This window comes from Bos indicus x Bos taurus, chromosome 25 (assembly GCF_003369695.1).
Source record: "Bos indicus x Bos taurus breed Angus x Brahman F1 hybrid chromosome 25, Bos_hybrid_MaternalHap_v2.0, whole genome shotgun sequence".
NCBI lineage: Eukaryota > Metazoa > Chordata > Mammalia > Artiodactyla > Bovidae > Bos > Bos indicus x Bos taurus.
This window is the reverse complement of record NC_040100.1, coordinates 19,808,984-19,822,569: the sequence shown is the minus strand read 5'-3', so window position 1 is coordinate 19,822,569 and position 13,586 is coordinate 19,808,984. Positions and strand designations below refer to the sequence as shown.

At 47.6% G+C, this 13,586-nt stretch overlaps 1 protein-coding gene across 2 annotated transcripts in view; it reads left to right on the top strand.

Moving 5' to 3' along the window:
- Positions 1-512: 512 nt before the first annotated feature.
- Positions 513-13,586, top strand: part of LCMT1 (leucine carboxyl methyltransferase 1) — a 69,540-nt gene continuing 56,466 nt past the window's right edge. The window contains exon 1 of one of the 2 annotated variants that reach the window (XM_027526954.1): positions 513-767. In XM_027526954.1, coding sequence (XP_027382755.1) covers positions 661-767 — 107 coding nt within the window. In that variant the 5' untranslated portion in view covers positions 513-660. The remainder of the gene's footprint in view (positions 768-13,586) is intronic. The other variant, XM_027526955.1, reaches the window with a different exon arrangement.

The following is a 13,586-nucleotide window of genomic DNA, read 5'->3' as shown; positions in this document are numbered from 1 at the left end:
CTCCCATCCAACTCCTGGAATTCATTCTGATTGTACCAATCTGGTCACCACCATGACTTCACACACACACACTTTAAATATAGCTAGGGTGATTTTGTGTGACTGGCGCGGAGTAGGCGCTCAATAAATATTTGTTGAGTTGCTGAATAAGACTGAGCCCCAACTCACTGTTAACACTGACACTTGTTGCTGGCTGTATACTCTGTCCTTCGCCACAACGCTGAGGATCCTGCAAGCTCTTCCGCCTTGAGTTAATTACAGTTATAAAATTCCGTGACTAGCTGTGGAAACCAGGTGGCCTTCCAAAGCAGCTAAGACTACACTTCCCGGAGAGCATTGCGGTGCTCTCTTGCGTCAATATCAGTTTACTTTTCCCCTCAGGGAATTTCCGGGTTGTGTGGGCGGGGCCAAAGGCGTGATCCAATGGGCATCTCCTCAGACTGAGTGGGTGGGAAATTGTCCAATGAGCATCTCCATAGAGAGGCCAATCAGAGGGAAGCTGGGGCAGCCGCCGCGGGTGGCGTCACTAAACTGCGCCAGCTGAGCCTGGTGGAGCCCAGCCCCTCTCTCCTGCCTTCTCTCCCGCTCACTTTCCTCAGGCGTCCGTCAATCCGGTTTACATGTCTCCGGTGGACGCACCACCCCGAAACCTCCACACCCATGGCTGCTAGCCTGAGGAGGCCCTCTTTCACCACCTGTTCTTCCCCTACTGACACGGACGACGAGGGCGTGCGCGGCACTTGCGAAGATGCTTCTATATGCAAGAGGTGCCTGCCCGGCGCGGGGTTAGGGGCCAGCGTTCCGGGGGTCTGGGGCCTAGGTCGGGGGTGCGGGCTGTGTCTAAGGAATACGCTTTTACGCCAAAAGGCATCGGTCAACTGGTGTGACATCTGTGAAATGCTCAGAGCAGGGATTCATCTACTTCACATTTTATTATCCAACTTTTGCCGTTTGCCAGGCACTGTACATGCCTGGGGTTATTGTGCCTGGGACATGGCGCCGAACCAGGCAGACGTGGACTTGGCCTTCTCGGAGCCACATTTTTGTTGGAAACACGTGAAGCAAGTAATAACTGTAGTTTTGATGGGTTATGAGGAGAAGTGCAGGTCCTCCCTCTTTCATAGGTTATGTTTCAATGGGACTTGTCATGATCCCCATTGTGCACCTGAAACTCAGGCCAGTTAATGGGGGAGATGACCTGTCCAGGGCCACTTAATATTTGCGTGCAGAGCCAGTATTTTCCAGAGCTTTTACCTGTGTGTTATGGGAGTCTACACTTTTAGGGGTGTGGTGAGGGCTGTCTGGCGGACGCTGTGAGCAGAGGTATGTGTCCAGTACCTGAAAGCATGAAAAAGAAAACACGAGGCTTGAGTGTATGCTACTCTTTCATTCATTCAGCAAAAATTATTGAGAGCTTACTTTGTGCCAGGCTTTTCCTTTTGGTTGGTAGGTATTCAGTGATTGAGAACAAAAGATGAACAAGATTGACATGGTGTCTGAACTCACCTGCCTGCTTGGAAAAGGCAGGAAGCAAGTACTTACTCAGGAAGTAGCATAATTACAATTTTGTGTTGTGTGCTTAGAAATACAGTGCACCATTAGAGTTTGTAATTTAGTTGATAATGTTTGAGCTGGGAACAGAAGACTTAAAAAAAAAAAAAAGAGAATAGGCGTGTAGGAGGGTATTCAGGCAGAGCAAAGAAGGCTCATGAACTGTTAGAGGAACTGAATAAATGCCTTGGAAGCTGGGGCCCTGTAGGGACTGAGTCCAGAAAACAAAAGTTTTGGGTTAGGGCTGGTACTTTGTGTAGGTTCTTGGAGACCAAGCATAGTGATTCAGAACATTGACTCTGGAGCCGGACTGTCAGGCTGGTCCCGGCTGTGGATACTTGCGCAGGCTACTACACTACTCTCTGTCTCAATCTCCTGATCTATAAAGTGGGGATGAAATGATATTCAGTCATCTGTAAAGTAAGGATGAAGTGATATTCAATATTAGTAAAGCACTTAGAACAGTGTCTGGCATGTACTAGGTGTTAGTGGTGGGTGATTACATAAATAAATACATTCATAAGTATTAAAGGCGTGAAGGCAGTTCTTGGTGGAATTTGTGGACTTAAATGAACCATACCCAACTTATTTCTTCTCCAGCTTTTGGTTGCTGTTGACTACATCTGTAGCACTGTTGGATTAAGAGCAGTTTTTCTCATATTGGCTGCTGTTTGCTAAGAAAATCAGAAGTGTCTTCAGAATTATCAGAGGAAAATAAAATACTTTTCAAGAGCAGGTTAGGGTTAGGTTTACTTAATATCAATTGGTAATGATTGGCTTATTTAATATTTGTTGGTAATATTTGTGGCCAACTTGCTTGCTCGCGTGTGTGCTAAGTCACTTCACTTGTGTCTGACTCTTTGTGACCCCAATTCTGTAGTCCACCAGGCTCCTCCGTTCCTGGGATTCTCCAGGCAAGAATACTGGAGTGGGTTGCCATGCCCTTCTCCAGGGGATCTTCTCGACCCAGGGATTGAACCTGCGTCTCTTGGGTCTCCTGCATTGACAGGGGGATTCTTTACAACTAGCACTACCTGGAAAATCTGGCCAACTTGGTTACTTAAAGCTAATTAGCTGCTATATATAAAAGAGATAACTAAGAAGAACCTACTTTATAGCACAGGAAACTCTACTCAGTACTCCATAATGACCTTTATGGGAAGAGAATCTAAAAAAGAGTGGATATATGTCTATGTATAACTGGTTCACTTTGCTGTAACAGCAGAAACTAATGCAACATTATAAATCAACCATATTCCAATAAAAATGATTTTTAAAAAAAGCAAATTAGCTATAAAATAGTTCAGACACAAAAAGTACAGAGAAATAATGTAACTAGAGCGTGTCTTTCCTTGGCTCTCTCTTGGATAGTTTTATAATCTCAGCTCTTCTCTGCTTCATTTTTTAGTGCCCTCACTGTTCTTCAGCCATCTCAACATTGTAGAGAAAGTTTGGGTTTGGAACTGCAGAGAATCTAAGGCAGTGGTTCCGAGTCTGAACTGCACACTAGCATAGCCTGTGTTTTAAAAGATATGCAGTTACTTGGGCCCGACTCTGGATCCACTGAATCAGAACCTTCTGGGATGGGTCTTGGGTCTATAAAAACCAGACCTGTTTGCCATCTGGATGCATTTCTTCAGAGCCCCCCCCCTTTTTTTTTTGCACCAGGTTTTCTCTCATCTGGAAAACAACATGCAATGAGATGGTGAGAATCCATAAGTTAATGTTTTAAAAATGTTTTGCAGGATTCGAGGACTTTCGAAGTCTGTGATACTGTGACCTGCATCTTCCCTGTAACGTTTGGAACCCATGAGTCTAGTCACAAATTCATCTTGTTAAGTAGAGATTCCCTGTGTGAATTGTGGGCACATTACTCTGTTTCTGCCTCAGTTTCCTCATCTTGAAAATGAGGATAGTAATAGTCACTGGCCTTTTGGATGGGAGGATTAAGGATTAAATGAGATCATGCAGAGGTTAGCACAGGATCTGGCATGAAGAAAAGCCTAAAGTAAATTCTTATTGCTAGTTTTAATTTGCCTCCAGTCTAAATGTTGTTTGTTTGAAGTTACTGAAATAGCTGTGAGTTCGACTGGTTCCTGCCACCCTGAGTTGTAGCTGTAAAATCCCTAAAATAATGTTCAAAGAGCCAGTTAGCTCCCCAGGGCTCCTACTGTTCTGCTGTTTCTTTCTTTCTTTCTTTTTTAATTAATTTATTTATTTGGCTTCACTGGGTCTTAGTTGTGGCATGCCGGATCTTCCATTGCAGCATGCAGGCTCTTGATTGCAGTGCACAGATTCTCTAGTTGTGGCTCGTGGGCTTCGTTGCTGTGTGGAACGTGGGATATTAGTTCCCCAACCAGGGATCAAACCCTTAGTTCCTCTGCATTGGAAGGTGGATTCTTAACCACTGGTCCACCAGGGAAGTCCCTGTTGTTTCTGTTTTAATGTGCTCTCTTCTTTGGTACAGGGCCCTTCCTGGTGTTAGAGAGCTGTTGTGAGGATTAAATGTGGAGTGCCTCCAGCAGTGCTTGGTACATAGTAGGTGTTCAAAATTGGTGGTCGTTGTCATCAGCAGCATCCCATTGTCCCCACTCTTCATCATCGTCACTACCACAGACTCTGTCCCTCCTACAGTCCAATAGTTAGAACTCTTGTGATCAGGTATACTAGGTTTATCCCTAAGAATCCCGTCTGATTCAACAGCTATCTATAAAGCACTCAGCGTTCTTGCTAACTTATCCCCACTCCCCATTCCTCCTCTTCTATCGCCTACTTTGTCCCATGCCCCTCAGTCAGTTTCCCACTCTTGTTTACCTTTGACCCCCAGCTCCCTCCTGCAGTCCCCACTGAGTCCTTTGAAATTACTACTCTGATCACCAGCCACCTCTATTTCCTTAGCCTGTCTTTAGTCGTTCCGTCCCTCTCTTTCCACTGACCCTGGCCCTTCCCTGGGGGCATCGTTTACTTGAAGCCAAGTCACAGCTCTGTTTTCTCATACCCTGACTGCCCTAGCACACGTGTGTGCTTAGTCGCTTCAGTCATATGTGACTCTCTGCAACCCCATGGACTATGGCCTGCCAGGCTCCTCTGTCAATGGGATCCTCCAGGCAAGAATACTGGAGTGGGTTGTCATTTCCTTCTCCAGGGTCCTAGCATCAGGATGGTCAAAATTTGTGTCCTTACTGCCCTTTGTCTCCTCCCCCCATTTCTTTGAGACCCATGTCCCCAGCATCCTCTCCTCCATATTACTGTTTTCTGTCTGTTTGCTGGTTACTCACCTAATTCACTGACGACTTGGGCACCTGGCCCACAAGCCTTCCTCTGCCTCAGTTCATGCCATCATCATAGTTGACTTTCTAGTGTGTGTGTGCAGGATCCACCCTATAGGCAGGGCACTTGTTTTCTTGAACACCTCGCCTGCAGTGATTACCTGTGCTCATTCGCCTCTCTTACCATTCCTGCCATAATCCCCTGGATTTCCAGGTGCTGTGTATACCACCTCACAGATGAACAGTGCAGCACCCTCCAACCCCAGTCTCTTCAGCATGCTTGATCAGTTATTTCTGTTCTGCCTTCAAAACCCTAGGACGTCCATGGTTTTCTCCAGCCTTTAGATGCTTCCCTCTAGGCTCCTGCCTGTCAGTTGAGCTCAGAGTTCATAGTCCATTCCCTGGTAATCTCTTGGCAATGCCTTTATCTCCCTTGCCCTTCATCCTAGTAAACCTCAGACCCTGGATTGAACCAGACTCTCCATTTCCAGCTTGAATACTGATGGTAGAAATCACACAGCAGGACAACTTGGCCCTGTGTGGATTCGTGTCAGCCAGCCTCATCTGCACCCTTACAGAGCTGACTCATTCATTCCAGTATGATGCTTTGGCTAGCTCCCTTTCCCACTTTCCAGAGACTTAAATCAGACATTTTTCACTTTCCTCCAACTTTTGATTTACTCCACCTTTCCTTCATCCTCAAGATAACCAGGGTGATGCCAGAGTATTGCGTCACAGAAAGTGGAAGCCTTCAGATTGGCACTCAGTTAACTTCCCTCCTAGAAACTTTACCACCCTTTCCTACCATGAGAGTTGTCAATGTTCTTTAGCAGAGGCCATTAGAAATATATCTAATTTAGTTAAACAGGGTTTTTTTTTCTTTTAATTGGAGTATAGCTGCTTTCAAAATCACTGCAGATGGTGACTACAGCCATGAAATATAAAGATGCTTACTCCTTGGAAGAAAAGTTATGACCAACCTAGATAGCATATTCAAAAGCAGAGACATTACTTTGCCAACAAAGGTCCATTGGCCAAGGCTATGGTTTTTCCAGTGGTCATGTATGGATGTGAGAGTTGGACTATAAAGAAAGCTGAGCGCCAAAGAATTGATGCTTTTGAACTGTGGTGTGGGAGAAGACTCTTGCGAGTCCCTTGGACTGCAAGGAGATCCAACCAGTCCATCCTAAAGGAGATCAGTCCTGGGTGTTCATTGGAAGGACTGATGCTGAAGCTGAAACTTCAGTACTTTAGCCACCTGATGCAAAGAGCTGACTCATTTGAAAAGACTCTGATGCTGGGAAAGATTGAGGGCAGGAGGAGAGGGGGACGACAGAGGATGAGATGGCTGGATGGCATCACCGACTCAATGGACGTGAGTTTGAGTGAACTCCGGGAGTTGATGATGGACAGGGAGGGCTGGTGCGCTGCGGTTCGTGGGGTTGCAAAGAGCAGGACACGACTGAGCAGCTGAACTGAACTGAACTGAACGTTGCTTTAGGGGCTTCCCAGGTGGCTCAGTGGTAAATAACCTGCCTGCCACGCAGGAGACACAGGTAGACCCGGGTTTGATCCCTACATTGGGATGATCCTCTGGAGGAGAAATTGGCAACCCACTTGAGTATTCTTGCTGGGAAAATCCCATGGACAGAGGATCCTGGCGGGCTACAGTCCAGGGGGTTGCAGAGTTGGACACGACTACACGTGCACACACATAGCAGCTTTACACTGCTGTGTTAGTTTCTGCTGTTCCACGTACTGAACCAGCTGTGTATATGTGCATCCCTTCTTTCTTGGATTTCCTTCCTATTTAGATCACCACAGAGCACTGAGTAGAGCTCCCTGCGCTATACAGTGGGCTCTCATTATTTGTCTGTTTTATACATAGTAGTGTCTGTATGCCAGTCTCCTAATCCATCCCACCCCCTCTTCCCACCTTGATGTCCATATGTTTGTTCTCTACATTTGTATCTGTTTCTGCTTTGCATATAGGTTCATCTGTACTATTTTTCTAGATTCCCAACACATTCATTAATATACGGTATTTATTTTTCTCTCTCTGACTTCACTGTGTATGACAGTCTCTAGGTCCATCCACATCTCTGCAAATGGCACAATTTTGTTCCTTTTTATGGTAAACGGATTTAATGACTCATTCTCGTGATAGAGAGCTCACCTCATGGGGAGCTTGGGGGTCTCTCCATAAAGGGTGTTAGAAAGAACTTATAGGATTTAGGCTTTGGTTGGATAATTTGGTGGGGGGTGTTTCAAGGAAGCAGGGATTTGCCCAGGATTGGGTGTTCACAAGAGGTAGAGACAGTTGTGTGATTGCGTAGGTAGCTTAGTCTTTTCGAGGAGATGTGACAGACTTCCCTAGTGGATAAGAGTCCACCTGCCAGTGCAGGGGACACGGGTTTGATCCCTGGTCCAGGAAGATCCCGCATGCTGCAGAACAAGTAAGCCTGGGCGCCGCAGCTGCTGAATGCTGTGCACGTAGAGCCCACGCTGTGCACGTAGAGCCCACGCTGTGCAACAAGAGAAGCCACCACAATGAGAAGCCCGAGCACGGCTTCAGAGAGTAGCCCCTGCTCAGTGCAACTAGAGAAAGCCTGTGCAAAGCAATGAAGACCTAGCACAGCCTGAAATAAATAAACTCCCCCCCAAAAAAGAATTAAAATAAATTGCAAAATTTATAAAAAAAAAAAAGAAGGCGTGACTAGAGTCAGACAAGCTGTAGTTAATAAAGAAGCTACAGTCACTCAGCATCAGCTGGGGGAGAGGAGTACTTGGGACCCTGCAGCGGGCCTTGGTTTTGTTTGGACAAAATGATGAAGGAGTCCTGGTTTTGTCTCACTTCATCACTGTTTTAGTGTGACCTTGTGCAGGTCGTCCTGTGAGATTGTTTCTGTCCAACCGGAGGACAGTGTGGCCTCTGTGAGCACCAGGCAAGCATCTAACAGCAGTGAAGCCTGGCTCGTGGCGCCAGGCCCTCTCCTGGGGGTTAGTACCACTTTTCTTTATTTTCATCAGGGAGGAGTTGAGTCTTAGAAAGATAGGTGTTGGCCAGGCAGAAGAAAATAAGAGACGTCGAAGAGCATAGAGATCGAAGCTCTTGAGATTGAAGTGTTAGGGGAACTTGACCTCTGGTGGGGTCTGCTACTGCTAAGTCACATCAGTCGTGTCCAACTCTGTGCAACCCCAGAGACAGCAGCCCACCAGGCTTCCTGGTCCCTGGGATTCTCCAGGCAAGAACACTGGAGTGGGTTGCCATCTCCTTCTCCAATGCCTGAAAGTGAAAAGTGAAAGTGAAGTCGCTCAGTCGTGTCAGACTGTAGTGACCCCATGGACTGCAGCCTACCAGGCTCCTCCGTCCACGGGATTTTCCAGGCAAGAGTACTGGAGTGGTTGCCATTGCCTTCTCCGCTGGTGGGGTCTAGGTAGAAAGAATTCTGGAGAGGTTGTCAGAGAACAAAGCAGGAGAGGTCCTGAGGGTTTTAAAGTGGGGGAACTGACATGCTCTGAGTTTGTGTTTTAGAAAAATCCCCAGGGCCTTCCTTGGTGGTCCAGTGGTTAAGAATGCCTGCCAGTGCAGGAGACACGGGTTCGATCCCTGCTTCAGGAGGATCCCCCGTGCTGTGGGCAGCTAGGCCTGTGAGCTGCAACTACTGAGTCCACATTCTAGGTCCCATGCTTTGCAACAAGAAAAGCCACTGCAACGAGAAGCCGGCTTGCTGCAACTCGAGAAAGCCTGCGAGCAGCCTTGAAGACCTAGCCCAGTCAAAGCTAAATAAAAATTTAAAGAAAAGTCCCCAGCAGCTGTGGGGGAGACAGGCTGGCAACGGATGGAAAGTCTGTTCCGTTTTCTTCCTGTTGGCCGTAGCCCTTGCTCTCCTGACCTGGCACCGAACATCCTTATTGTCTTGCCCGCTTCTAGTCTGGCCACCTCCCCTGTCCCAAGTGTTTATGCCATGGCCGGGGTGATTTTTTAGAATCACAAATGTTACCCTGTTACTTTATTACTTGAACCTTTTTGATTCTCCTTCCGCCACAAGGTAAAACGTGACACTTGGTGATAGGACACACCTCACCTTTCCTTATCAAATCACGCTCCAGATCTATCCCTGCCAACCAGAAATCTCTGTTTGGTGGTCTCAGAATGACCTCGGGCTTCCGGTAGCTCAGCTGGTAAAGAATCTGCCTCCAGTGCCGGAGACCTGGGTTCGATCCCTGGGTTGGGAAGATCCCCTGGAGAAGGGAATGGCTACCCACTCCAGTATTCTGGCCTGGAGAATTCCATGCAGAGAGGAGCTTGGCCGGTTACAGTCCATGGGGGGGCAGACACAACCAAGCAACTTTCACTTTCAGAATGACCTCAAATACATTATTTCCGAAACCACACTCTAGATCATCTTCCTCAATTTTGTGACAAGCCATCCCTCCCCCGCCCCCTGCCCCCAAGTCAGTGGATGGTGCCCCTTTCCACTTGGCTCACGAGTGAAAAAGATTGGAGTCATCATGGAACTGCCCTTTCACTTACCCTCTCTGCAATCAATTACTCAGACCTTAGAATGTACCTGGAAAATATTTCTGGAATATGTTTCCTCCACCTCCACAGCTGCTGTCTCAGTCCACAGTCATCTGTGATTTGAACCAGGGTACTAATCTGCCAGTTGAGCTCCCCAGTGGTGCTTCCCTCCCCAAATACAGTTCTCACACCAAAGCCAGAAGTTTGGGAAAGATGCCCAAGCCCATGTCACTCCCTGGTTTAATGGCTTTTTATTGCTAGAGTAGGAAATGGCAACCCACTCCAGTATTCTTGCCTGGAAAATTCCATGGACAGAGGATCCTGGCGGGCCTCAGCCCATGGGGTTGCAAAGAGTTGGACACGACTGAGCGTGCACCCGCTATCGCTGTTAGAAAAATAGCGAAGTTCCTCACGTGGTCCACCCAGTCCTGCCTGCTCCACCCTGCTTCTCCAATTTTGCTTCCCCTAACTCTTGCCCTTCTCTCTACCTCCCTCTCAGTTCCTCCAGCGTGCCCTGTGCCTGCCTCCCCTGAGGCCTTTGAGCAGGCCAACCTCTCCCAAAATGCTTTCTCCCTCCCTCCCTTGTCTGATCAGCTCCACATCATCCTTCAGACTAATTTCTCCACCTGATGTTCTTTATCGAGACCCTGCTCGGTTTACGGAGGCCCTGTGGTAGTGACGATGTAGAAGTGAATGAAGCAGGCACAGGCGGTGCTCTTGTGGGGCATGTAATGGGGGAAGCAGCCAGGAAACACACCAGCAACATACCTGGCACCTGCACTGGTGGGTGCTGCCGCAGGAGTGTTGGAGGGAGTTGCCCCATGAGCTGGGATGCCCAGGGACAGTCCCACCAAGAAGGTCAGTGCTGGGGAGGAAGTGAGCCCTAGGATGGACAGCTGGGGAAGCAGTGTCCCAGGCAGAGGGTACGAAGGCCTTGGGGCAGGAGCTGGCCCGGCTGGTCCAGGACTAGAAAGACCCGGGTGGAAGAGGAGGAGAGGAGCTCTTGTGAGGACCCAGCTTCCAGTGTCAGCGAGATGGGAGCTGCTGGGGGCCTTGGAATGGAAGACATCCACCGTCTTGGGGTGGAACAGGATCCTCTCAGCGTCTGTGTTGAGAACGGGCTGTAGGGGGCAGCATGGAGGCAGGGATACGTGCTCTCGGAATAGCTCAAGTCAGATGCTGGGGGCTTGGATGAGGATTGTAGTGGTAGAGACGCTGGGAATCCATGATTCTGGATACACTGAAGGCGGAGCTGATAAGACTGAGGAGTCATGAGTGTATTGACGAATCAGATATACAGTAAGACAGGAGTCATAGATGGCACCGAGGCTTTTGGCTTGTGTCAGATGTGGCTTCTTCAAGGAGGCCTCTCAGGCACCTGCAGACAAGATAGGGCCCCGTCCCACGTTCTTGGGACACTGTGTGTCCTTGGTGGGAATCGGCCCAGGTGTAGTTCAGACATGTTGTTTAATGTTTGTCTTTCCTCAGAATGAAAACAAAGCAGGGACCTGTCTACTTTAGTGCCCTTCACAGTATAGACATACAGTAAGCATGTGTCGGATGGTTAAAGTGATTAACGCTCAGCCACTAAGTCGGGTCTGACTCTTTTCGACTCCATAGACTGTGGCCCACGAGGTTCCTCTGTCCATGGGATTACCCCAAGCAAGAATACTGGAGTGAGTTGCCATTTCCTTCCCTAGAAAATGATTGGACCTGAATACAAGTGCTCAAGATGATACTTCCTAATGTGGTCTTAGAATTCTGGTGGTGTGCTCTGCTGGTTTTCAGCAGTCTGTTAGAAACCAGACCAGGGGCTGTAAGACTGAAAGTCTGTTGTGCAAATTGTAGAAGTTCATTTGATTTCTCAACTGAATCCAAAAATCCACCCCCCCAACCCCTCCCCCCCCACCATTGTCATGAAAGCAGGTCACAGGATCACCTCTTAGGAAAGCCGGTGTTTTCCTGAGGGCCCTGGCCTGCCAGCCTACTGACTGCATCTTTACAGCTGTACCCCAGAGAGCAGGGCCCAGCTTCTGATCTGAAATATTTTGAAGGCAAATGCCAGGCTGCTTTCCTATTTTTAATTTGCATTTCTAAAATCACAAGTGAGGCTGAGCATTGTCTGTCTGCTCACACTCATGGATATTTATAGTGCGAATCCACTCTCGATGTCACTCCCCTACTGGGTGGTTGTTTTGTTTTTGTTTGGTTATTTGTATTTTTATTACTGATTTGTAAGGACCTTTTGTATCTGCAATAGTGATCTGATGCTTCGCTGTTTGTTGCAGTGTTCTCTTTCAAGCTGTTGCTTGTCTTTTTCAGTGTAGCTTGTACTGTCCCTTTCATAATACAGAAATGGTGACTCTTCAGGTTGTAGAGTCTTGACAATGTAACTTTATGTCTTGTGGTTTTTGGGTAAAGCTTTGAAAGGCCATTCTCAATCCTTATAGCATTTTCTTTTAGCACTTCTGTGGCTTTGGCTTTATGGTTAGATCATTCATCTATCTTTATTATTTTGTACATCATAAGATAGCAGTTTTAACTTATTTTTTTCAAGGCTTATTTATTTGGCTTCCCTGAGTCTTCCTTGCTGTGCATGGGCTTTCTCTAGTTGTGGGCGAGCGGGGGCTGCTCTCTAGCTGCCGTGCACAGGCGTCTCATTACAGTGGCTTCTGTTGTCATGGAGCGTGGACTCTGGGCATGAGGGCTTCAGTAGTTGCTGCCTGTGGGTTCAGCAGTTGTGGCTTATAGGCTCTAGGCACTTGGGCTCAGTAGTTTTGGCACCTGGACTTAGTTGCCTTGCAGCATGTGGGATCTTCCCAGACCAGGGATCAAACCAGTATCCCCTGCATTACAAGGCAGATTCTTAACCACTAGATCACCAGGGAAAGCCTTACCTTAATTTTGTATCCAATTATTAGCCAGTTGTCCCTACACCATCTGTTGAGTGGTCTGTATTTTCCCCATTGATTTGAAATGTCCTTTGTATCATATACCAAATGCAGTAATGCTGAGCACTGAAGAATTGATGCTTTTGAACTGTGGCGTTGGAAAAGACTCTTGAGAGTCCCTTGGACTGCAAGGAGATCCAACCAGTCCATTCTAAAGGAGATCAGTCTTGGGTGTTCATTGGAAGGACTCATGCTAAAGCTGAAACTCCAGTACTTTGGCCACCTCATGCAAAGAGTTGACTCATTGGAAAAGACCCTGATGCTGGGAGGGATTGGGGGCAGGAGGAGAAGGGGACGACAGAGGATGAGATGGCTGGATGGCATCACCGACTTGATGGACATGAGTTTGAGTGAACTCCGGGAGTTGGTGATGGACAGGGAGGCCTGGCGTGCTGTGATTCATGGGGTTGCAGAGAGTCGGACACGACTGAGTGACTGAACTGAACTGAACTGAACTGATGCATATGTCATTCTTGTAGTTGAAATTTTTTTTTTCATTTTTATGTCTGAAAACTTCTGAGTAACAAAATTATTCAGTTGTGAATTGATTCAGAGCTTCCATAGCTTGCTTCACAGGGTAAGGGTAGATTTATAGCAGGGTTATCAGAATTTTCTAAGTCCATTTGAGCAGCTGTGGTTTAGGAAGAAGGAAAATGAAGGAATGCTAGCAAGAGACACATTTTGTGTCTGAAACTGTCCCTTTTCATCAGGAAAGCAGTAGCTTTTTGGGAAGGCCTACCCTGTAGACTTCCATGTACTTCTCATCAGCTAAGGTTAGGACACACGGCTCCGCTTCTGGGTGCAGGAAAGTGTGCACCCAATAGGGCAGATTGCTGCTTCAAACCACATTGGGGTCCTCTTAGGCAAGGGGGCGAGTGCGTATCGCAGAAGGGACTTGGAGGATGTGCTACATCCTTCATCTTTTTCCCCTCGAGAATTTCCTCAGATAGTCATATTTTTTAAAGACCGTTTTTTATAATTTTATTTACTTTTGGCTGTGCTGGGTGTTTATTGCTATGCAGGCTTTTCCGTAGTTGCAGCGAGTGGCGGCTACTCTCTAGTTGCGGTGCACGGCTTCTCACAGTGGTGGATTCTCTTGTTGCCAAGCCTGGGCCCCAGAGCACAGGCTCAGTAGTTGTGGCACACGGGCTTAGTTGCTCTGCAGCATGTGGGATCTTTCCAGATCAGGGCTCAAACCCGCATCTCCTGCATTGGCAGGAGGATTCTTTACCACTGAGCGACAGGGAGGCCTGGCGTGCTGCGATTCATGGGGTCGCAAAGAGTCGGACA